The following is a 24,219-nucleotide window of genomic DNA, read 5'->3' as shown; positions in this document are numbered from 1 at the left end:
ATACCAATGAAATCATGGCTCCTTGGAAATATTGAAAAACAGCATGGGGGGAGGGGGACAAAGAGGACACTGGAGTCAGGTGATCTAAACAAGGGTGGGGAACCTTTGGTCCCAAGGCCACATGTGGCCCTCTAGGTCCTCAAGTGCAGCCCTTTAACCAACTCCAAACCCTCAGAACAAATCCCCTTAATAAAAGGATTTGCTCTGTAAAACTTGGACTCAGTCAAAAGGCCCCACCCAAGGACCTAGAATGCCACAGGTGGCCTGGAGGCAGTAGATTCCCCACCCTTGACACATCCCAGCTAGTAAATGGCCAATTTTCTTGATTCACTCTCTTGACAATCAGTCATAAAGATAACTGGAATAAACTTTAAAATGTTCATCATGTCTAGAAAAACCTCAGACATTTGCTAGTACAATTTCAGCATTTTACAAATGAGGAAACTGAGGCCCTGAGAAGAGAAATAATTTTTCCCAAGATCACAGGGTTAATAAATGCCAGGATCCTGACCAGAATCCAGTTCTCTCCTGGCTCCTAGTCTAGTGAGATCTTCACCACAGTACTCAGCCAATTGGTTAGGCAACTAGCATTTAAGACCCTACTCCATTCCAGGCACTATGTTACACGCTGGGGACACACAGCAAGGTGAAAAGCAGAACCTGCTCTTAAGGAGATCACAGTCTAACGGAGAACACAACAGGCAAACAACTACATAGCAAAAAGACAGACAGACATAGGATAAAGTGGAGATGCCTTTAGAAGTAAGGCTCCTCGCAGACGGTGGAACTTCAGTTGAGACTTGACAGAAGCCAGGGAAGCTCCACTCAGTGGAGGCACACAGACAACCACAAAGTAGGAGTTCGTGGAAAGCGGTATTTCCCTGGGGGTGACAGTTAGTTGCTATCGACTAATAGGGCCCACACTCCCTCCTCCACATTCTCCAGCCCCTCCCTAGGGTCGCACCAGGCTCAGCCTCCCCATTTTCAGGCCGCACCCTCCCGGAAGAGGGTTGGGGTGTGGGAGGAGGGGGAGGTCCACGGGGGAATCCTCCAGGAGCTGTGAAAGGCAGATAGCTGAGATGCAAATACTCCAGGTAAGCCCGATCCCTGTAGGGGCAAAGGGTTGGGTAACAGCTCCCTCCGGACTCCTCCTTAGTCTCCCTGATCTGCTCTCAAGGCCATTTCACAACAGCTGGCCTTCCCTTCAACCCTTCCGACTGAGCACGACTCCCCTCAACTTCCCCCAACTTCCTTCTTACATCTGGACCCTAATGGTAGCGCCCAGAGGCCACACCTGGACGCGTGTTCCCCGGTTGAAGGCGTCCTCCTACACATCTGGACTTCTGCCTGGCTCGCTTGACTTCCCTAGTCGCTGAACATCTGGTCTCTTTCCGCCCACTGTCGACACCCCCCCCCCCCAAGTCAACTTCCAGATCAGGTCTGAGTGACCTTAATCTTTGATCCTGTGTCCTCCCTGAGACTGGTTTGCTGAGCTACCCCACTCTCGATGTGGATTAGGGCAGCTCCTGACAGGTGGTTAGGAATTACCAAACCGGCAAAAATTTTAGGCTGAAATAAAACTAGTTGGTTTTTCTCATCGCCTGGGAGAACACTCTCTTCACTTGATCGCAAGTACGCATAATTACACAGCTCCCCTGCCCCCACCCCCAGCTCCCTCGGAATCTTATTTTTCAGCTGCATAAATCTTTAACTTTTTCGAAATGGGAGGAAGACTGTCAGTTGACTGAAAGAGAAACCAAGGATCCGGGGGAGGAAGAAATTTGGCCAAAATCACAGGGGAAACTAGAGTCAGAACTGAGACTAGAACTCACTACCCCCGCAGTGCTCTCTCCCCAGTGCCACAGGAGTGTCTCCTGTCCTTCAGCACAGTTATTACATTGTTAGAGTTTTTCTTATTATGATTTAATACATTTAATCGCATATATTATTTAAATACAAGATGTCCCCAAAGTCCTAATGCAGTTTGAAGCTTTGATAGCCATGGGAGCCATTTAAACTTCAAACTTCACTAAGACTTTGGGGACACCTTATATTTGAGTATATGTTCATGGCTACGCTAATGCCACAACCCCACTAGTGAGATCAGCATTCTCATTAATGAGTAATTTATCATATTTGTTACATGGTCATTTTTCATGTTTGCTATATTGCTTTGTTTCAGACACTTCATTTAGCAAATCAAAAAGTGTATACTTTGTGTAAGTCTGTGCTAGATGGATACAGAGATAAAAATCTTAACTCCTGGTCTCAAGGAGTTGAAGGAAGCCTGGGAAGCAGCAGGGTTACTTAGAATAGTAGTGGTAGTACTTTAAGAGGAGGCAATATAGGCAGGCTTTGTTATTGTTTAGTTGTTTTTCAGTTGTGTCTGACTTCTTGTGACCCCATTTGGGATTTTCTTGGCAAAGATACTGGAGTGGTTTGCCATTTCCTTTTCCAGCTCATTTTACAGATTGAGAAACTGAGGCAAATAGGCTTAAATGACTTGCCCAGGATCACACAGCTAGCCAGTGTCTGAGGCTGGATTTGAATTCAGGTTTTCCTGACTCTAGGCCCAGCACTCTATCCACTATGCCACCTAGCTGCCCACAGGCAGGCTACTTGTGTGCAAAATAGTGAGACCTGATTATCAGAACTGGAGAACCAATAAAATTAAATTGGCACATCATCCTGTCAGCTGATTGAGAGAGGATTTCCCAACCTAATCTACCACTTGAATCTTGAAATAGAGTGTTTAGTATAGTAAGGCACTTTAGTATATAGAATGTTAGAACATGGGACAATAGAGAAGGGACTTGAGGAGGGCCTGACTGAGAGGTAAGCAACTATTCAGGGCTCCATAGAGCTCTTCAGCCCAGAGAGCATGAATAGAGCACATTCCCCCTGGGGAAGATACCAGGCCAGACTGAAGATATCAGTTGATCACTCGACCAACATTCCTTAGCTCTGCAACTCAACCTTTCTCTAGAGGGGTTAAATCAATGGAATTGGGTAACTCCAACTCAGAAGAGTTGCTGTGGACCCAGACTGACCTGTGCCACCTCAAAGCCATGCCTCTTTCACTGGGAATGGGAAGGAAGCACTGCCTTCATCTTTGTGTAGATATTTCCCCTCCTCCACTCCATAAAAAGCATTAGAAAACAATGTACTCACCTCTAAGATTTTTGCACTTTTTTGGAGGAAAAAAAAATAAAGATTTTAATCCAGAAAAACAAAGTGAACAACCAAGGGAGAAAGTGTTTCAGTCAAACTGGACAGTTAACTGGACCCTGAACTTGACATTCTATCTCCTGTGTGATACCCAAGCCCTTCTCCACGCCTGGAATGTGCTCCCACTTCATCTTTGTCTTTCAGAGTCTTCTTTTCTGAATCTCCTTTCAAGGCTGAGTACAGGTGCCATCTCTGCTAAGAAACTCCCCTTGATCTCCCTGCCTTAGTTGTTAATGCCAGCTTCCTCCTCAAACTTTCCTAATGCACTTTTAAATCTTGTATTCCATTTATCTGCGTACATTTTCTATCCACACCCCCTTCAATCCCTGTAGAAGGTAAGCTCCTTGAAAATAGGAACTGGTTACTCTTAGCTTTGTATGCCCCCCTATCTAACCAGTGTTTGTGCTTCACAAATGCTTGCTGACTTGAATTCAAACAGAGAATATTAGAATTACGAGAGATCGTAAGACATAAAATGTCAGTGTGGGAAGGGACAGTCATTAGAACACAGAACATCAGAGCTGGAAAGGATCTTATGACAGAGAATATTAGAACTGAAAGAGACCTTAAGCAGAGAATGACTGTCAGCCCTAGAAAGGACTTGAGAAAACAGAATGTTAGAATTTGAATGTTAAGCACCAGGTCTAGAAGGGACTTTAGAACACAGTCAGTCACAGAACCACTGTTGTAAAATATTACTACTGCCACGGCCCCCCTGGTGAGGTCAGCGTTTGGCTGGAAAGTTATCTTGGGCTACCTACTGGGTGGTTACCGGGAGTTCTGGCCTGATGCCATCTGGGACTTTCTTAACCCAGCTCCTGCTCAGGGGAAATGATTCTGCTGAAGCAAGGAGGGGCTCTGGTCGAGGTACTCATGAGGATGGTATGACTAGGTTCCTAAAGTCTATGACAAATTTCTTTGTCTTTTTTTTTTTTTAATCAAAAGAAGGACTGGACTTTTTTTTCTTTTTTTTTTTAACCATTGCAATTCAATGTCCAGGGGACTTTTCCACCCAGCAGGGTAATTTCTTAGTCATCCTCATTAGACTCCCTCCCCCTTCCCCCCATGACATTTCACCATAGGCTAGGACTCATCAAGTGGCTGAATAAAGACATCAGCATCTCACCTCACAAGAGAGGAGGTGACAGGAATCACCTCTCCTCTAAGCACCTGCTTGCCTGCTCCCTGGGATCGGTGGGTATCAGAGGACCTGTCTCCACTTGCCAAGAGCTCCCCAGATGGCAGAGAACCCTACTGATAGTGCCCCTGTGGGCCCCTGTCTCACTCCTGATGAAAACGAATTCCCCTTTGGATACCCTACCAGTATCTGCCAGAAGACCCCTGAGCCCAAATACTTGTGCTGTGGTTGTCACAATGTTCTGAAGAAGGCCCAGCAGACCCTATGTGGCCACCGCTACTGTGCTGCCTGTCTCTCCTGGATAGTGAGGTGAGGGGGGAGGGGAAGGAATGGAGGAGGAACTGGCTGGTCTGTCCATCTGTCTTCTGTCTGTCTGTCTGTCTGTCCATCTGTCTGTCTCTCCGGGACTCTAGGTATCAGAGGAAGGGGAGAAAATGGACTAGCTTAAGGTTTTGACAGAGACATTCCTTTGAAGAAACACAATGGTCTCCTTCCCCCATCCTACACACCAGTGCTTGAAACCAATACTGTAGTGTAACATTCCATGTTCCATGTTCCAACATTCTTTGTCTTTCAGCTGCTTCCAGCTTTGACATTCTGTGTTCTGACATTTTATATTCTGAAATCTTTTCCAGCTCCATAATCTAGGAAATACAAATGTCTCTGAGAAAAGGAACTCACTGACTTTTATTCATACCCAGATATAAATGTCTGACATTAGCTCTCTTCCTCAGAGCTAAAGTCAGGAGATCTGTGTTCTAGCCCTGGTTTTGCCACATGCTGTGTGGCTGTGACTAAGTCCTATTTCCATCTTATAATATAGTTCTCATATTCTACAAGTTAACATTCAGTACTCTAAGGTCCTCTCCAGCTCTAATGGTCAATTTTCTAAGGTTTCTTTGTGCTCTAACATTGTGTGTTGTAATGGCCCTCTGAGCTCTAACATTCTATATGTCTATAATTCTGTGGAGTGATCAAAAGCCAGTCTGGACTCTGTGCTCTGTGTTAGGAATTTAAACCTTCAAGTTGAATAATAATAATAACTAATATTTATATAATGTTGATGAGGTGCCAGGCACTGCACTTTACAATTACTATCACATTTGATTCTAACAACTCCTATAACAAGCCCATGTGGGCTTTTTGGCCCACAGTTTGTTCTCGCTTCATAGCTTTGGTGCTTCTAAATCTTGCTGTGGACAGGGCCTAGAGAGGTGACCCATTTTTATCTGTTCCAGAGGGTGATTCCTAGGTTTTCCAGTTTGGGATCAGGACGGGTAATGAGAGGGACAAGCTGTCGATGTATAAACCAAACTTGCTGAATGTATTTTGCCAGGATCAGCAAAAGCCCTATATGTTCAAGATGCAAGGAAGAGAATCTGCAGGCTGTGGGAAATGAAAGTTTCTTATCGGAAGAGAAGGTATGCTTGTGTGAAAAAGATCCCTATGCTGCCTTTATCTTGTATGGTGAAGAGTATGAGACAGGCCTTCCTTATCTCATCAACAGTCACAGTGCCTAAATTATCACTATTTAGTCCTTCGGTAATCAAAGGATTTTTGTCCCTTATTAAAATACAAAGCCCTCTGGAGGGGAACATTATAAAAAATGAATGTTTAGCTGAGAACAAAGAACCTTTGGGAATGGCACACAGTACTGGTTTCCTGAAAGGGAGGGAGAAAAAGCACAAAGAGAGAAGTGAGCACTGAAGGGGAGATGAGAGATTTACAATTGTTCCTCAAATGAACTTTTCGATATGTTTGTTTGTTTTAAGAGCAGGCAGTCTTTTGAGATAATCTATTCCAATTCCCTCATTTTACAGATGGGAAAACTGAGATCCAGAGAAGTGACATGACTTTCTCTCTCCTCACTACCTTCCCCTCCACATACATTGGAGTTCATTCCCCTACTTTAGCCGGTCTTGAATATAGCTTCTTGTACATAAGTGTAGGCTATCCCAGAGGAAGGCCAGATTAGAGTGGAGTTTGGAGTTAAGTAGGATAGCGGACTCTGACAGAATCAGGAGTAGAACCTGAGTCTGCCATCTCAAGCTAAGCTCAGGCTAGCCTCAATGCTCTGCTCCCTCCCAATGCTCTGGACCGCCATCTTATGTCCTGTTCTTTCAAAGCCCTGCTAGATGACTCAAGTTGTTCATGTGTTAAATTACTCCCATCTGAGGACTGAGTGACTGGTAATGGACTGTTCTTCTCAGGTAACACAGTTGCATTTTGACAAGGGCCTCCAGTGCATTATCCCTCAAAGGTGACACTAGTGGGGGAAACCCAGGCACTGTGGTCAGATTGGTCAGAGAGAGCTTTTGAGTGTGAGGGTAAGGAGAAAGGGGCCAGTTTTAAAAAACAGAACCCAAATCACACTCAAGTCCATCATTTTGGATAGGGTGAGTATGAAGGAAACCAATGGTGCAATCTTAGTCACAGACCCTGTGGGGAAGTACCAGGGACTTCTCCGACTCCTGACCCAGGCCTGAACTTGGGTGAGACATTTAAGGATTTGAAGACAATAAGACTGTATTAGAGTGTTTTTACATAATGGATATTTCTTGATCTCCAGCTTGTCCTTTAGAACAAGACACAAAATGAAGGTCATCTCCAACTGCCTCTGAGGCTTAAAAAGGTTGAGCGACTTGCCCAATGTTACTCTGCTAAGAAGTAGCTGGAGCAATCTTTAAAGCCAGGGCTGCTGTCTATAAACCCAGCTCTTTCCATTACAACATCAAAGTATGGAAAAATCTACATACATGTGGCTCAGACTAACCTCTTTGTGAAAAGACATAGCTCACCAGCTGGTTATCAGTTTGTCCTTATCCTCTTATCTCATTAAGCTAATTCTGCTCTGAAGTGTTCTTAGGATTCATGAGGTGATTGGCTGAACAGAGGACACAGACATGAAAGGATTAATTTTAGGCCTTGGTACAAGCTTTGTTTGCCTGAAATGATGTTCCAGTAGCTGATAGGGTGGACATTGTGCAGAGATGTGGCCAGGCCAGGTGATGAACTGCTTTTTTCAAGGTGACCCATACTGTTCCATGTATCTGAGACATGTGACTACTTTTCTTCATCCCCTACTTTGTGTGGCTCACAAAAGAGACAGTGTGGTACATTGGAAAGACCATAGAATTTGGAAGTAGAAAACCTGGGTTCAAATCCTGCCTTCACCATTTGCTACCTCTGTAATTTTGAGCAAGTCCCTTTCACTTTTCTGGGCCTCGGTTCTTTGATCTAGAAAATAAAAGAGTTGGACTAGATCAAAGGTTCATAACCTGTGATCTGAGCTTATGTGTATATATACGTTTTGATAACTATTTCAATAGAATTGGTTTCCTTTGTAATTCCATGCATTTTACTTTAAGCGTTTAAAAACATTGTTATGAAAAGGGAACCATAGGCTTCCCCAGACTGCCAAAGGGTCCCATTACATACACAAAAATGTTAAGAACCCCTTGACTTGGGGCAGCTAGGTGGTACAATAGACAAGAGCACAGGCCCTGGAGTCAGGAGGACCTGAGTTCAAATCCAACCTCAGACATTTGATACTTACTAACCATCATTTAATTACCTTGCAAAAAAATAAATAAATAAAAAGAAAGAAAGAAAGAAAGAAAAAAAGAAAGAAAGAAAGAAAGAAAGAAAGAAAGAAAGAAAGAAAAAGAAAAAAGAACCCCATTGACTAGACGATCTCTAAGGGCCCTTCCAGATCTAAATCTTATAAAACGGTCAAATGATATTGCATATTTGTTCGAGAAGTTGAGGAGCTTTGGCTTCCATCAGGTAGGGCACCAGGACGTGATGGAGGGAGCTCTCGGATGGCCATTAGAACACTAGAATCCTGATCCCCAGCTCAGTTATTGCCTAGCTGTGTGATTTTAGATCAGTCTTTTTCTCTCTTTGGGTTTCTGTTTCCTCATTTACAAAACTGTGTAGTTAAATTAGGTGGCCTTTTAGGTCCCTGTGATTCAGTTTCCTCTACTGGGGCTCAGGGCATTAGACTGAACAAGGTCAGGACTGTCCTCTGATTTTCTTTCAAAGTGTTCCTTCTGAAAACTCAGTTGAATAATGAGAAATTACTTTGGCTACATTGTCTGGCTCAGTTTTGTTTGTTGTTCAATTGTTTCAGTTGTGTACAACTCTTTGTGACCCCATTTGGTGTTTTCTTGGTGAAGAGAATGGAATGGTTTGCCATTTCCTTCCCCAGCTGATTTTAAAGATGAGGAAACTGAAGTGACTGGGGTTAAGTGACTTACCCAGGGTTACACAGCTAGGAAGTGTCTGAGGCCAGATGTGAACTCACAAAGATGAGTCTTCTTGACTTCAGGTCTGACACTCTATCCATTTCACCACCTAGCTTAGTTTTATGTGACAATCAAAAATCAGTCTCTGAACTAGAAGAACAAAGGCTGGGCATTCTCTGATCATGGCCCCCTAGAGGCAACCAGGTGGTGTAGTGAATAAAGTGTTGTTACTAGAGTAGAGAAGACCTGAGTTCAAATCCTGCCTCAGATACTTCCTAGCAGTGTGACCCTGGGCAAGTCACTTAACCTCTGTATCTCTCAACTGTAAAATGCAGATAATAATAGCACTTACCTCCCAGGATTGTTTGAGGATTAAATGAGATAATATTTGTAAAGCACTTAGCACAGTACTTGGCACATAGTAAGTGCTGTATAAATGCTTATTCCCTTCCCTCCTCACAGGCAAGAGTAACACAAGTGGCCCCAGAGGAAGGAAAGGGAAAGTGATAGGAAGACTTGAGAAGCTGTAGGGGGGAAGAGTTCCTGTAGAACAGAAGGGAAGGAAATTTAGCCAGAGCACCTTCTTCCCAGAGGTTTTTAGAACCAATATGTTATAGCAGAAAGAGTGCTAGATTTGGAGTCTGGCTTTGAATGCTACTTCTGCTACTTACTATTTGACCTTAGGAAAGTTACTTTATCTATTTTGGCCTCAGTTTCCTCATACATAAAATGAGGGTGGACTAGATCTCCAAGGCCCCTTTAAGCTTTCAATCTCTCCTAGAATAAGTATTCTGTCAGGTGTTACATATAATAATAGTTCTCTGTATAACAAGGCACTTTTTCTGCCTCAGTAATAAAACCCCCTTAGACAAGATTTTGGGGAGCAGAGTCCATTCTAATAGTGTAGAGCATTATAGTGGTGCCTATTATGTTGTTCCACCAAACCTGACTTGTGGTTGACTCCACAGGAAGACCATAGTATATAGTAGGGGCATGGGTTGTTAGAATGGGTGGGAAGCTTAGAACACAGGTTATAACAAAATGTTAGAGCTAAAAGGGACCTTTGAACATAGAATGTTACAGCTGGAAAGGAACTTAGAACATAGAACCTCAGAGCTAGAAGGGAGCTTAGAACCCATGATGTAAGCACATAGAACAAAAGAGCTAAAAAGGGCTTTAAATAGAATGTCAGTGCTGGATGAAAGCTTAGAATATGGAATGTTAGAATATAAAATATCAGTTCCAGAAAGGATCTTGGAGCTTGTTTAGTCCAACCTCTTCATTTTACAGATGGAGAAACTGAGTCCTCTAAGTGAAGTGGCTTGGCCTCTTGTTCAGTGAGATTATTGCTGAACCATGACTAGAACCTCCCTCTCTCAATTTTCCTTCCACTTCATCAGGCTGCTTTATAGAGGAGAGGAGCATTTAGCCAGGACCTACAGGATCGGTGGGATTTTGCTGGGCAGAGGGGAACAAGGTTGAGCTTTCAAGGGTCCAGGTGGAACAGCACCAGTGAAGGTGCCCAGCCCTTCTGGAGGTCCTTTACCCTTGAAATCCTACCAAGTTAACTCCACTGGAGCTTCCAAAAAGGAGAAGTTCTTACAGCCCTTGGCAGTTCCCAAGCAAAGTAAACAACTCTGGAGAGACAAATTCTCAGGCATGGGGCCAAGGAGCCCCCTACACCCACTCCATTCTCTTGGGGGACAGGTACCGTTGCTAAGTCTGTACAAAAGCAGTATTGATACTCCCTTTACTTTATAATACTAGTATTCACGAAGGCAACAGTCCTGCCTAAACAAGGCACTCCTGGCCAAGCCCCTCCAGCAGACCCTGAAACTGTAGCTTGCTCCAGGACTGCTGAGAACACACTGGGAGCCCATGATTCAGAACAGCCTAGACAGAAGGACAAGTGTTTTCCGTATGTTCTCATGGGTGGGTGTGTGTGTGTGTGTGTGTGTGTGTGTGTGTGTGTGTGTGTGTGTTCACCTTAGAAAGTCCACCCAGACTTTGTTTTCAGTGATTTCCAACTATCTGGGACAGTTCATGGCATTGAGCACAACCCCCATTGACATAATGGTGGTATCTGTCCTGGGGAAGATCCAGAAGCCTGAGGCCCTTTCTTCTAGGGCAAAGAGCTCAGTGTCCTCAAGCTTCTGCACCCCAAATATTATCATGGAAGGTCAGAGGTAGAAGAGTCCTTAGAGATCATCTGGTCTAGTTGCCTTATTTTACAGAGGAGGAAAACTGAAGCCCAGAAAGAAGTTCACAAGGCTAATAAGTGTTCCATCTGGGAACCAAACTCAGGTGTCCTGAAACTCAGTCCATCAAACCATGCTGCTTCCTTTCCTAACTCTGTCTAAGACAACAAACAATACCACCACCAGCAGCAGCAACAGTCATTACTGACGTACTAATAATAACTGGTTCTGGAGTTTATAACACATTTTATACACATCTGTCTAAAGTTCAGAGTGGCATTGTAGTGTAATAGAAAGATCATTGGCCTTGGAATCAGGCAAATCTCAGCTCTGGTACTTACTGAGTAACCCAAGGCAAGTAACTTTTCTGTGTCTCCATTTTCTCATCTGTAAAAATGGGGGGGGTGGAGTTGCATGTGGTAATATCTATACTATTTACTTCACCGAGGTGTGAGGAAAAGACTTAGTAAACTTTAAAAGGCTTTAGAAATGTGAGTTACTATTGTAATCTACAACTCCGAAAGGTAGGTAAAATATTCAGTATTTACCTGAGTATATGAAGTATCTCCCCAGTAGAATGCAAGCTCCTTAAGGGCAGGAATTATTTCTTTGGTATCTTTAGATCCCCAGCACCTAGTGCAGTGTCCTGTATAGAGCAAGAACTTACAAATATTTGCTGAATTAAACTTTAAATTGTTGAATTGAGGTAGATAGCACATTTCACAAAGAAGGAAACTGAAGTTCTTGCCCAATGTCACATGGCCAGTGCCCACCCTAGAGCCCAAGCCTTTCTGACTTCAGATTCAGTGTCCTGCCCCACCCTAGCCTGCCCTGCTGAGGACTGAATGTGTGTCCTCCCCCTTGCCCTGTCTCCTGGTCAGGGTTCTGATAAGTATGCAACGTGATAATGGATGCCGACATGTTTTAAATAATATAAAAGTGCTCATGCAAGGGGTTATGATTCTGGTGATTTGATGCTACTGTTCTCTGTTCTCCAGGCTTTCATTGACGCTGCCATTAATAAGGAGATCTCTGAGCTGAGCGTGCATTGCGTGATTTCTGGGTGCGGCTGGACTGGCCTCATGAAGAATTTTGAGGTCAGTGGAGTGTGTGGGTAGTTGGTTCAACGTCGTCCCAGAATTCCAGGGTCTCAGAATAGAAAGGGATCTCAGAGATAATCTAATTCAGCCCATTCCTAAAATAATTCTATATCTACAGTGGGCAAATAACTACTTCCAACCTCCTCTTAAAGACCTCCAGGGATAGGGAACCTCTTATCTCCTAATACAACTCATTTCACCTTTGATGCACTTCTTGCACTTTTCACTCCCAGGAGAACTGTCTATCAGTGAAAATTTAGGGTTAGCAAACTGTTTTATGGCTTTATGAGTATTATTTCATCTGCTTATCACAACCTTTGGCGGTAGGCAGTAGGTGCTATTATTATCCTCATTTTACAGATGAAGAAAGTGAGATGGACAGAGTTTCAGTGACTTGCCTAGGATTAGACAGCTAGGAAGTGTTGAGGGCAGGATTTGAACTCAGTTCTTCCTAACTCCAAGTCTGGCATGCCATTTAGCCACCATCAGAGGAACTCCTGAGTGCTAGATGCTAACAAAGGCAGAGGAAGGCAGGGTGATATAGTAGATAGAGCACTGGTTAGATTTAGAGTCAGGAACACCTGCCTCAGATACTTAGTGTGTGACCCTGGATATGTAACTTAACCTTTCTGGGATTTATTTCCTTAATCTGGAAAATTCTAGGGCTGGACTTTTTTTTTTCAGGCAATTGGGGTTAAGTGACTTGCCCAGGGTCACACAGCTAGCCAGGGCTGGACTTAATGACCTCTAATGTCCCTCCCACCTTTAAACCTATGATCCCATAGGAATGCTTGTCTTTGTCAATAAGAAGCTTCTTTTCTGCTCAGAGTAGATGAATCCACACATTGAGCTATCTAACGTGAAGAGTTTGGGGAAAGTTCACTTGGGTACAGCCATGGATCCTGTAGGATTGTTTTCTCTACTTGGAATCACTCCCTTTCCCAACACTCATCCACAACCTATTCAGAGATTGACATCCCCTATTCCAATCCTGTCCCAGTGCATAACTCCTCCTTACAACATCCCTCACCAACACACAGTCAACCTCTCTTCGACCCTTTCCAGGGACACAGAGCTCTCTACCTCACAAATCATCCTATTTGCTTGTGTACAGGTCTAATTATTAGCAAGTTCTTCCTTAATCTCCAGGAATGACATTCTAACAGTAAAATTTAAGCCAGTGTTAACATTAACATGCCAGGATACAGTAGGAATACTTGGCAATAGGCAGGCCTTCCTGGAAGTCCTCAAATCATACCATATAGATAAGAGCACTAGACTGAATTATCTATCAATTAGAATTATTTATCAATCAGCAATCATTCTGAAAGCACCTACTCAGATGTCAGGTACTGTGCTAGGGATACAAAGACAAATATGAAGTTGTGTCTGGCCTTAAGGAGGTTATATTCTATCAGGAAGGACAGCAGGCCCATATACTTGTTGTTGTTTAATCATTTCACTCACGTCTGACTCCCTGTAAACCCATTTGGGGTTTTCTTGGCAAAGATACTGGAGTGGTTTGCCATTTCCTTCTCAAGCTCATTTTGCAGATCAGGAAACTGAGGTAAGCAGGGTTAAGTGACTCACCCAGGGTCACACAGCTAGTAAGTGTCTAAGGCTAGATCTGAACTCAGGTCTTTCTGACTCCTGGCCCGGAGTTCTATCTACTGCGTCACCCAGCTGCCATGTATAGCTCTATATACCAAACAGAAACCTTGGACAGGAAGGCATAGCTCTTGCAAAAGGGGGTGCTTAAGCTAAGTGTTGAAGGAAATTGTAAATTCCAAAAAGTGGAAGGAAGAAGGAGACCTTTGCAGGCATGGAAGACAACCAGTGCAAAGTCCCAGAGAGGGTAGATGGAGTGTCTTGTGTGAAGAAAAGCAAGAAAGACAGATTATTATGTTTAACAAATCTGGAAAGGTAGTAGCCAGGTAGTGAGGAGTTTGAAATGCAAAACAAAGGAGTTTGTATTTGATCCTGGAGGTAATAGGGAGCCACTGGAGTTTATTGAGGCATCTAGGTGCTTTAGTGGTAGTAGAGTGGTGGCAGACCTCGAGTCAAAAGGACAGGTCCTGAGTCTAAAGCTGTGTGACCCTGAGCAAGTCATTTAACCCCTATCTGCTTCACTTTCCTCAGCTGTAAAATGGGCATAATAACACCTACCTCCCTGGGTGGTTATGAGGATCAACAAGATATTTGTAAAGTGCTTTGTAAAGTTTAGCATGCTATATACATGCTAGTTATTATTAGTTACTATAAAGTGATATAATCAGGCCTGCAGTTTAGGAGATTCACTTTTCTGGCTGTGGAAATGAATTGGGGTGGGGAAAAATGGAGACAGAGAGATGAATTAGGAGGCTCCTTCCACAATCCAGGTAGGCTGGTGGCTGCATGAATGGAAAGAAGGGACCATATGTGGGAAATGTTGTGAAGCTGGAAAAGACAAAATGTAGCAACTGTTTAGATTTTTGAGGTCAGTGAAACTGAGGGATCGAGGCCGATACCATGGTTACCAACCTGGGTGATTATGTACTTAATAGATTCTGGTCCTGGTTCTGACACTAGCTAGTTGTGTGACTTAGAGCAAATTAATCCCTCTCTGTGCCTCAGTTTCCTCATTTGTGAAAAAAGCATTAGGGACTAGAATATTTTTAAGGCCCCTCCAGTTTTGAATTCTACTTTTTAAGGTTTCTCCCAGCTTTTGTTATTTTGTTATTTTGTTCATACTCCAAATGAGGGGAGTGATGATAATCCTCTACCCTTTTTAAAATACCTAGCTCTTCTACTAGTCCCCAGTCCCTCTGTCTGATGTTGCCACCTATTACATTTTATTTTCTATTTATTGGTAACTGTGGTTTCCTGTTTGAAAAGGTAAGAGGCTGAGCCTTCTCGCGTAGAAATCAAGCTCTTTTGTACTTTGAACTAGTGTGCCATAAGCACAGTCCCCAAGGAGGACATTTCCCCTGCACGTACTCCAGGTGGCTTACAAGAGGGCCAATACTCACAGGTAACTGAAGATGAAATGAGTGGTGCTCCAGAGAGCACAGCCACAGGAAGAGCCATGGGACAAGGGAGAGAAGATGGGGCCCACAGGGAGTATTTTGTTCTAGTTAAAAGCTAGAATTTCTAGGGTTTGGTTTAATTAAGCCCCTTATATAATGGTTTGAATCAAAAGAGAAGTTATTCTCCAAAGAAGGCCACCAGATTGATCTTCCTAAAGCACGTCACTTCCATACTGAAGAACCTTTAGTGGTTTCCCATTACTCAGAGGATAAAAATCATTCTCTGTCCTTCCTCTTTCCCTTCTCTCTCTCTTTTTTAATGATTCCATAAACTTTTTTTTTAAAAGACACATTTGGCTCACTCTTTCCCCCCAGAATTTTGACCCAAACACTCCAAATATATTCAGGATATAAAGGAACAAATATTTCAGTGTTTCCTCCCCTTCTCTTGTCTGAGACTAATGATCTGAAGGTCTAGGGCTAGAAGGCATCTTAAAGGTTGTCTAGTTAAGCCCTCTTATTTTATAGAGGAAGTGACTTGGCCCGGAAAGGTCATAGGATCATAGATTGAAATCTTAGATTAAGAGGCCAATCCTTCATTTTAGAGATGAGGAAAGTGATGCCTGGAAGTGAAGACACTTGCCCAAAGTCACAGAGATAGTTAATGTCAGAGGTGGGATTTGAACCCAGTTTCTCTCACTCCAGAGTCAATAATATCAAATCTGCCACCTCTACAGGAAGATAAAGCGCCTTTGCCCAAGATCACACGTAACTAGTGGCAGAACAAGTACTAGAAATCAAGTCTCCTGACTGTCCTCTTTCCAATACAACACACTGCCTCACATCTGGCAGATACTTTCCAAAACGTGAGCCATTATTGTTTCTGGAGGCCTTTGGTACAAAAGGTAAAGAGGAATGGTGCTGGAGTTAAAGGCCCTGGGTTCATATCCTGCCTCTGACACTTCCAACCCACCTGACCTTGAGCAAGTCATTTGTAAAATGACATGTAAAATGAAGGTATTGGATTAGATAGTCTCTGACCTCCTTTCCAACTTCACTTCTGCAATTCTATGATTCTGTTGCCTACCAAATCAAACTTAAACTCATCTTCTGGCTTGCAATGCCCTACCCAGTCTGGTGCCAATCTTCCTTTCCAGCCTTATCTCATATTATTCTCTGTCACTCGCTCTAGACTCAATCTAAACTTGAATTACTCTGGCCCTCTGAATATGAATCAAGCTCTCCTGCTGTGATTCCAGCAGCTCTTTCAAGATGCTCAGTAGAGATGGGTTTCAGGCACTTCACCTGAAGCAATGCCAATGATTTTTGGAGGGCACAAAAGGTGCCTTCAGAATTTTGTGCAGTGCTTTGGGGGCAAAAACACATTTGTGCTGTTCACGTTGCAGGCATCGCCTATGAAGGAGGGTACTATCTGGATTAGCCTACCTACATCTGTCTCCACTACCTGCCAGGATTGGCTGAGGCATAGCAGACTTCCTGCTTTGGCTCAAACCCCGCCCCCCTCCGACTGCCCTCCTTCTCTGGCCCCCGGGTCGAACAGCTGTTTTGAGCTCCCTGCTGTTTTGGGCTCCTGCGCTGGGAACAGCATGTCCCTGGAAGGGGGAGCCGAACCTGCGGGGAGGCACCCAAACACGGTTTCCTGTGAGTTAGGCTGGGCTGGCTTCCACATCCTTACCCACTTTGCTTAATTGTCCACAGAGCTTTTTCTTTATTCCACTTTTGAAGGAGAGCTAACAGTGTTGCTACAGATTAGTTCAAATTAAAAGCCTATAAAATATTTGGTTCCTTCTCTTTCCTCTCCACCCCTTCCATTTAAATTTTTGTTTTCAATCTGCCCCAGAGGCTCATTGTCCACAAATATTTACAGAGGGCCCACTATGGGTACAACCATGTGTTGGGCATTATGGGGGATATAGAAGAGATGTGAAAATCACAGCCCCTCCCTTCTAGGAGCTTACAGACTAGTCAGGGAGACAAGACAGGCACATGGAAAGTGAAACAATACCAGAGAGACAGGGTATAATCTATTACTCAGTGAGTGACATAGTAAGCACCATAGGGGTTCAAAGGAGAGAGAGCTCAGTGGGGGCACGGCTGGTCAGAGAAAACTACACAGAGAGAGTGGCATTGGAGCTGGGCCCCGGAGAATAATTAGGGCTTGGATGAACTGAGAGGAGAGGATAAGAGGTTGAGGTGGGGCATCATGGGAGGTGAATTTCAGCAGATAGATGGGGGCCAGATGATAAAGGGACTCAACATCTCTAGAGTTCCCATCGGTTTTGGAAGCACTTTTACAAGTATCTCTTATTTGATTTTCACAGCAGGCCTGTGAGATAGGTAGGGCAGAGATTGTTATCATTTTATAGATGAGACCTAGGGAGGTAACTGTAACTTGCCCAAGGCTGCACAGCCAGCAAGTGGCAGAGTCAGGCTTGCTCCATCCACTAGATCAGAACTTGCTGGAGAAGCCAGAGCCTTGAGCATCCAGACATTAGTGCTTCAAAGAGCGCTGAATGTGAAGTCAGAAAAAGACCTGAGATGGAATCTCAGCTTGTCTATTTACTAATTATAGCTAGCATTTATATGAAACTTTAAGGTTTTTCCCTTTACAAAACATTATCTCATCTGATCCATGTGACAACCCTGTAATGTATTATTTTACCTAATTTACAGATGGGGAAACTGAGGCAGATAGCTGTGAAGTGATTTGCCCAAGGCCACACAGCCAGGCAGGATTTGAACTCAGGTCTTCATGACTCCAAGTCCATTTTGTCACCTAGATGCCTGTAAGAAGATCTCTGAGGGGCAGCTAGGTAGCGCAATGGATAGAGCACCGGCCCTGAAGTCAGGAGGACCTAAGTTCAAATATGACCTCAGACCAAACACTTGTAACTTACTAGCTGTGTGACCCTGGGCAAGTCATTTAACCCCAATTGCCTTAAAAAAAAAAAGAAGAAGAAGATCTCTGAGCCTTCAACAAGTCCCTTTCCATCATTGGGCCTCCATTTCCTCATGTATAAAAAGGGAATTGTACTAGATGATTATTGGTGGTATTCAGTCATTTCAGTCCTATCTGACTCTTCGTGACACCATATGGGGTTTTCTTGGCAAAGATACTGGAGTGATTTGCCATTTCCTTCTCCAGCTCATTTTATAGATGAGGAAACTGAGGCAAACAGGGTGAAGTGACTTGTCCAGGGTCAAACAGCCAGTAAGTGTCTGAGGCCAGATTTGAAGTCAAGAAGAAGAGTCTTTCTGATTCCACATTTAGTGCTTTATCCACTGACTAGATGAGACCTTAAGTCATTTTCTATGATGTCTGACTCTTGGTTATAAACTCATTATTAGCAACTGCAATAAATAAACTAAAGATGATGGGGGAGGGGGATAGAGAAAAGGAATCCTTGTTCCTAATTTTCACCAATTTTCTTTTCCACTGACCCTCTAGTGAAATGGTCTCATTACAGTCTCCTTTTCACCTATGAACAGACACATGTATGTGGAGGAATCTTCTTGAAGGAACACAAGCAGACCATGACCGAGATCAGTACAGAAGAGAAGGTAGGTAAGACCATTGAGGTGCCTTCTTCTCTTGCTTGGATCCTTCACAGTGCCCAGCCTACGGCTGGACAGCCAAGGAACACTTGCTCACTTAGACTTTGGAGAGCTGTCTCCAGCTTTCTGTAACCATTTCTGGATGGAGAGTTTCGCAATGATTCGGCCTGTGCTGTGAGGGTGCCTAGAATTTCCAAAAATGCAGAAATAGTAGTTCTTTCTGGTGGTTGCCACAGACTAGGGAGGATTTGTAAGAAAATTACCCAAGGGATGGAACTTTGTTTTTTCCAGGATGATTTGGTGCCAACTGAGGTCCAGGGTAGGTGCTCCTTTGCAGACATTGGCTGTTCGTTCAAGGTAGGCATCATTTTTGAACTTGGGTCCCAACATAAGAACAGATAGGCTGAACAAATAGCGCTGACCCCCAAGCCCAATCCCTTTCTCCCCACCTCTTCCTCCCACCCTTCTTTCACATGCCACTAGATTGATCTGAAAGTACAGCTTTGATGATGCTCCTTCATTGATGAAGTACCTTTTTTAATGTTTCCCCATTGACCACAAGATCAAAATGACCATATTTTGTCCTTCCATTTCTTTCTCCTTTTGAAGTAGTTCCATAAACTCTTTCTTTGAAGTCATAATTGGCCTACTGTCTCCCAAATTTTTGGGTGGGATTTCCCAAACATATCACAGAATATCATGATCAAATCTCTCTTCTGGGAGACAGCACTTTGGATATTTGAAAGCAGTGCTCATGTCAAGGCCTTTTGTCAGCAGGCTGAACATCCCTGATTCATTCAAATGGCCTTTATGGCATAGTTACAAGTCCCTTAATGTTTCCAGTACTAGATTTGGAGTCAGGGTTTTGTTGTTGTTATTTAGTCATTGGAATCAGAGTACCTGGGGTCATACTCCAGCTCTGCTACCTGTGTGACCTTTGCTAATGTCATTTAACTTCTCTGGACCTCAGTTTCCTTATCGGTAAATTGGGCACTTGACTATTACTCTTTCAGATCTTTTGCAGCTGTGACCCTCCTCCGGAGGCATTCCACTTTATCAAGGCCCTTAAAATGTGGTGCCCAAGACTAAACTCAGGTGATAGAGAATATTTCAAATGTTGAGTTTATATAAGATTCCACCACTGCTTTGTTATCTAAAAGATCCCACATGACATCACTGCTTTGTTCTAATTTCTCTCATTTTCAGTAGTCTTTTAAAGATTTTTTAGATATTGAAAACCTTTGGTCTATTTATTTCTGATGCGATATTTAACATTCCTAAAATATAGCATCAGAGTATCTCACTCTTCCTTCATTCAGACATTCTTCTGCATGTTTGATGACCCCCTCATTTCAATCAAAGCCCCTTCCCTTTGTAACTTTGGGAGTATACCCAAGTTACTGAGCCACCTCTGCCCTTAGGGATAAAGCAGCAAGCTGTTTCTCTGGGGATCTCCCCAGATGTGAGTTGTCTGTCAGCTTTCTCTACCCTCTCACCCTGACCGCCTTCCTCCCCTCTCTCAGCAGGGTAGCCAGGAAACGGTGAAGGAGCATGAGGCTTCCTCACTGAGGGACCATCTAAGGCTGCTGTTACAGCTTGTGAGCCAAGTGAAGGCCCAGTCAGATCCCAACAGAGAGAAAAGGATATCAGGCCTCAGTTGCACCAAGCCAAGTATGAATCCCCTGGAGGGGAACCTGTCTGACCTACAATTACAAGGAGCTGTGGAGGTCAATGGCGACTTGGAGGCTGACTGCTTCCATGCTGCGTCCTCTGACTCTGAGGAGGAGCTGGCCCTTCAGAGGTTCATGAAGGAGAAGCTGCTTGCTGAGCTGGAAGAGAAGCTGCATGTGTTTGAGAATATTGTGACTGTCCTGAACAAGGAGGTGGAGGCCTCCCACCTGGCCATTGCTGCCTCTGTACACCAGAGTGGACTGACCCAGGACCTCATCCTGGGCTTAGAGCAGAGGGTGAGATGCCACGGGGGCTCCAGCCCTACAGTCTGGGTCAACCAGAGACACGCTAGAGCAGGCCAGATTCATTTGTTCTATGCACAAAAATATTTGTTAGGTGTCGATAAGGTCTTGTGCCAACTATTGGGGGAGACACAGAGATAAGGGAGACCTGGGCTTATAATCTGGTGGGAGAGATAAGATAAGGACAGAAGTAACAATTCTACACGTGTGTATACACATGCACACACCTGTGTGTATGTAAACATACATATGTTTATATAGTGTATGCTATTGTATATTAGTCTGTGTTATATATTATATTATTTGCATATTACTAAGTGTAGCAGTGGAAAAGAATGCTGGATTTGGAGTCAGGTGATCTGGGTTAAAATCCTGACTTACTTTGCATAAATTACCTAACCCTTTTGGACCTTAGTTTCCTCATCTGTAAAATGAGGGGATAGAACCAAATGACCCCTAAGGTTCATTCCAGCTATAAAATCCTCATATGATATGATATATTACTTGAATTACATATGATAAGTCTTCTCTTATCCTCTCAGTTGGCAACCCTTTCCCCTCCCTCTCCCTAACCCTTACTTTACATAGTACTTTCTTTTGGACATTTCTGAAGCATTTATCATGTAATCTCACATATAATAGTTATGCTTTAACTTCCATTAGACTATAAGCTCCATGAGGAAAGAAGTGTATTTTATCTAAACCTTGTATCTCCCCCAGTCCATAGCATAGCACCCTGAACACATGCAGTGCTTATAAAATAGCTGTTGAATGTTGGTGGAATACTGAGAGGCAAAAGTCCTGGACTTGGAGTCTGGAAAAAGCTGGGTTCAAATCAAACACTAATTATATAACTTTGGACAAATCAGTTTCTTCATCTGTAAAATGGGCATAATAATACTTTCACTACCCACCTTGCAGGGTTTTTGTGAGGAAAGCAATCTGTAAACCTGAAAGTGTTGTGTCAATGTGAATTATCATAATATGTGTTATGATATTTGTATAATTGAGGCATAAGGGATAAAGAGCCAGCCTCAGTCAGGAAAACCTGGGTTCAAATCCAGCCTCTGACATATACTGGCTGTGTGACCCTGAGTAAGTCACTTCATCTCTCCATGCCCCAGGTAATTCCCTAAAACCTGTTGCAGACAAACTGCCTCTCTGAATTGATAGAGGGAATTTCTTTACTTATTTCCTGCACCAATGAAATCAAAGGTCTAGACTCTCAAAAAGTTATATAATAGCTAACAACTGGAACGATACAACTCTTGGAGTAGTTGGAAAGAAAGCACTTTTCAAACCTTCAAGTGCTATAGAAATGTGTGCTCCTAATATGCTACAAATTAGACTCTGGATGTGTCAGAATAATAACAATAACAGCATATGCATCTGTGATGATTGAAGACTCACAGAGCATTTTCCTCACAGGATTATTTCAAGGGGTGTAGTGAAGATATTATCCCCATTTTGTGGATGAGGACAATGAGTCTCACAGTAGGGAAATGACTTGCCTAGGGTCACACAGCTAGAAAGCAGCAGAGATAAGACTGAACCTATGTCAGAATCAGTACTTTTTCCGTTCTACTTCTGATAACTCACATTTCCTTGGTACTTTACAATTTACTACACAGCTCTTTTTTCATAACAGTCCCACAGGTATTATTCCCCCTATTTTTCACATGAGGCCACTGGGGCTCAGAAAGTTAATTAAAACCTGTCCATGGTCACATGACTGGTGAGAGCCGAGACTTGAACCTAGCTATTTTAACTTCCAGGTACAGTATTTTTTTCCACCACAGTGTTGCTGACTTCTTCTACAATGCTCCCAAGAAACCATGGGGCTCACCAGATGATAGATAATATTAGGACACCCCTAGAGTTGCAGAGGTTGATCTGGGATGGGGTCCCTATGTTCCAGGTCATGGATTTGCAACAGACCTTGGCCCAGAAAGACCTTGCCCTGACCAAGTTGGAGCAGAGCCTCCATCTCCTGGAGGAGGCTTCCTATGATGGTGTCTACCTATGGAAAATCACCAACTTCACCAGGAGATGTCATGAGTCTGCATGTGGAAGGATGGTCAGTCTGTTCTCACCAGGTAACTGCTTCACTATTTTTAGTATGAAGCACAGACATAAGCATCTATCTATTACTGCTTGTAAAAGAATAAGGGCTCACATTCCCACAGTGCTTTAGAGTTTACAAAGTGCTTTCCCCACAACAGCCCTATGAAGTATGTGATACAAATATTATTATACAGATGAGAAGACTGAGGCCCAGAGGTAATAAATGATTTACTCAAAAGTGATGGAACTTCAACCCAAGCCTAAGTCTTCTGATTCCAAGACACCACATTGCTTTACCAATAATAATAGAGCCAAGTACCTCTGAAATTTTTTTTCTAACATATCTGGTTATGTCCATGGTGGCATTAACTGGAAGGTACAGAGAGAATAAAGAGCATGATGATGTTTTTCACTGGGAATGTACTTAGGATTTCAGGAGGGAGAAAGAAGAGGAGGTAATCCTTAGCTAATAAGTTTGCCCAGGAGTAAAATTTGTCCTGTTAGGAATGTGGTTAGTGAAATGTCTGTGGACTGGTATGATTCCAGCTGCCTAATTGGACACCTACACCTACCTGTCCTGTGAGCACTTTAAACTCAATATGTCCAAAACTAAACTCATTATATTCCCTCCATAATTCCCCTGTCCTCTATCACTGAAAAATAACCCTGTTTCTTTTTTTCATTTACCCTAGTTTTCTTTGTGGTGCCATCCTCCCAGATACCCAAGGTTAACACTGCAGAGTAATTTCTGATGCTTCTTCCTTTTATTTCCACATTCAGTCATTTACCAAGTTTTATTGATCAATCTCCCCCCTCCCCTGTCCATATAGCTACCATCCTAGTTCAGACTCTCTCTACCTCTCACCTGGACTATTATAATAGCTTTCTCTAGCCCCTGCCCCTTCCAACCTGTCTCAGATACCACTGCTAGATTAATCTGCCTAATATGAGACTCTGATGGCCTCACTCCCTTGTTCAAGACTTTCAATGGCTCCTCATTGGCTAAAAAAGTCAATAATTTAGAGACTGGCCTTCAAGGTCCTCTAAACTGAATTATATTATTATGGGTATTTTGTTTTTTTACAACACCATCTCTTCCAAATATATATTTCTCCTCCTTTCCTATCTAGTGAGACATCCCTTTTAATAAAGATAAGAAAAAGAAAGAAAGAAAGCAGTTCAGGAAAAGCTAACAAAGATACCAACCAAGTCTGACAACATATGCAATATGCAACCCATATATATACAATGTATGCAACCCATAGTCTCCCACCTCAGGAAGGAAGTGAGGGAGATACATTTTCTAAACTCTTCTCCAGGGCCAAGCGTCTTAGTCATTATAATTATAAAATTTCAGTTTCATGCTTTTTTTAAAAATTTTCATTGTTGTAATAATTGTTTATTGTTTTCCTGGTTTGGCTTATTTCATAATTTCTGATGGCATTAGTAATATTTCATTACAGTATAAATGTTAAATAATAATGCTACCTTAAAGAGCCTGAGAATTACAGAATTTCAGGTTATGTACTGCCTCACTGCTTTGTCTATCCCCTAAGTAATGTGACTGATTGAATCCTTAGACTTATAGGCATTTAGAGTCAGAAGAGACTTGGAGGATCATTTAATCCAGTTCTTCCATTTTTAATAGCTTAGATAAGTTACATAACTTGGAATAAATGTTTCCTCATCT

The 24,219-nt window shown here is 43.0% G+C and overlaps 1 protein-coding gene across 4 annotated transcripts; it reads left to right on the top strand.

The window, feature by feature from the left end:
- Nucleotides 1-1,026: 1,026 nt before the first annotated feature.
- Nucleotides 1,027-22,839, top strand: LOC114046849 (TNF receptor-associated factor 1-like). Of its 4 annotated transcripts, none has more exons than XM_027867406.1 (8): nucleotides 1,027-1,094; nucleotides 4,311-4,675; nucleotides 5,703-5,787; nucleotides 11,810-11,908; nucleotides 18,427-18,498; nucleotides 18,784-18,849; nucleotides 20,019-20,459; nucleotides 22,384-22,836. In XM_027867406.1, the coding sequence occupies exons 2-8, from the start codon at nucleotides 4,467-4,469 to the stop codon at nucleotides 22,657-22,659; spliced, it is 1,248 nt and encodes a 415-aa protein (XP_027723207.1). In that variant the 5' UTR covers nucleotides 1,027-1,094; nucleotides 4,311-4,466; the 3' UTR covers nucleotides 22,660-22,836. The 4 variants fall into 4 exon arrangements, with proteins under 4 accessions (XP_027723207.1, XP_027723205.1, XP_027723208.1 ...); XM_027867404.1 differs by having other exon boundaries at nucleotides 20,016-20,459; XM_027867405.1 differs by lacking the exon at nucleotides 1,027-1,094 and having other exon boundaries at nucleotides 4,217-4,675; nucleotides 20,016-20,459.
- The last annotated feature ends 1,380 nt before the right edge of the window (nucleotides 22,840-24,219 follow it).

This window comes from Vombatus ursinus, unplaced genomic scaffold, assembly GCF_900497805.2.
Source record: "Vombatus ursinus unplaced genomic scaffold, bare-nosed wombat genome assembly UNPS02014786.1, whole genome shotgun sequence".
Classification (NCBI taxonomy): Eukaryota; Metazoa; Chordata; class Mammalia; order Diprotodontia; family Vombatidae; genus Vombatus; species Vombatus ursinus.
The sequence above is the reverse complement of the archived record's forward strand: the minus strand, read 5'-3'. Positions and strand labels throughout refer to the sequence as shown.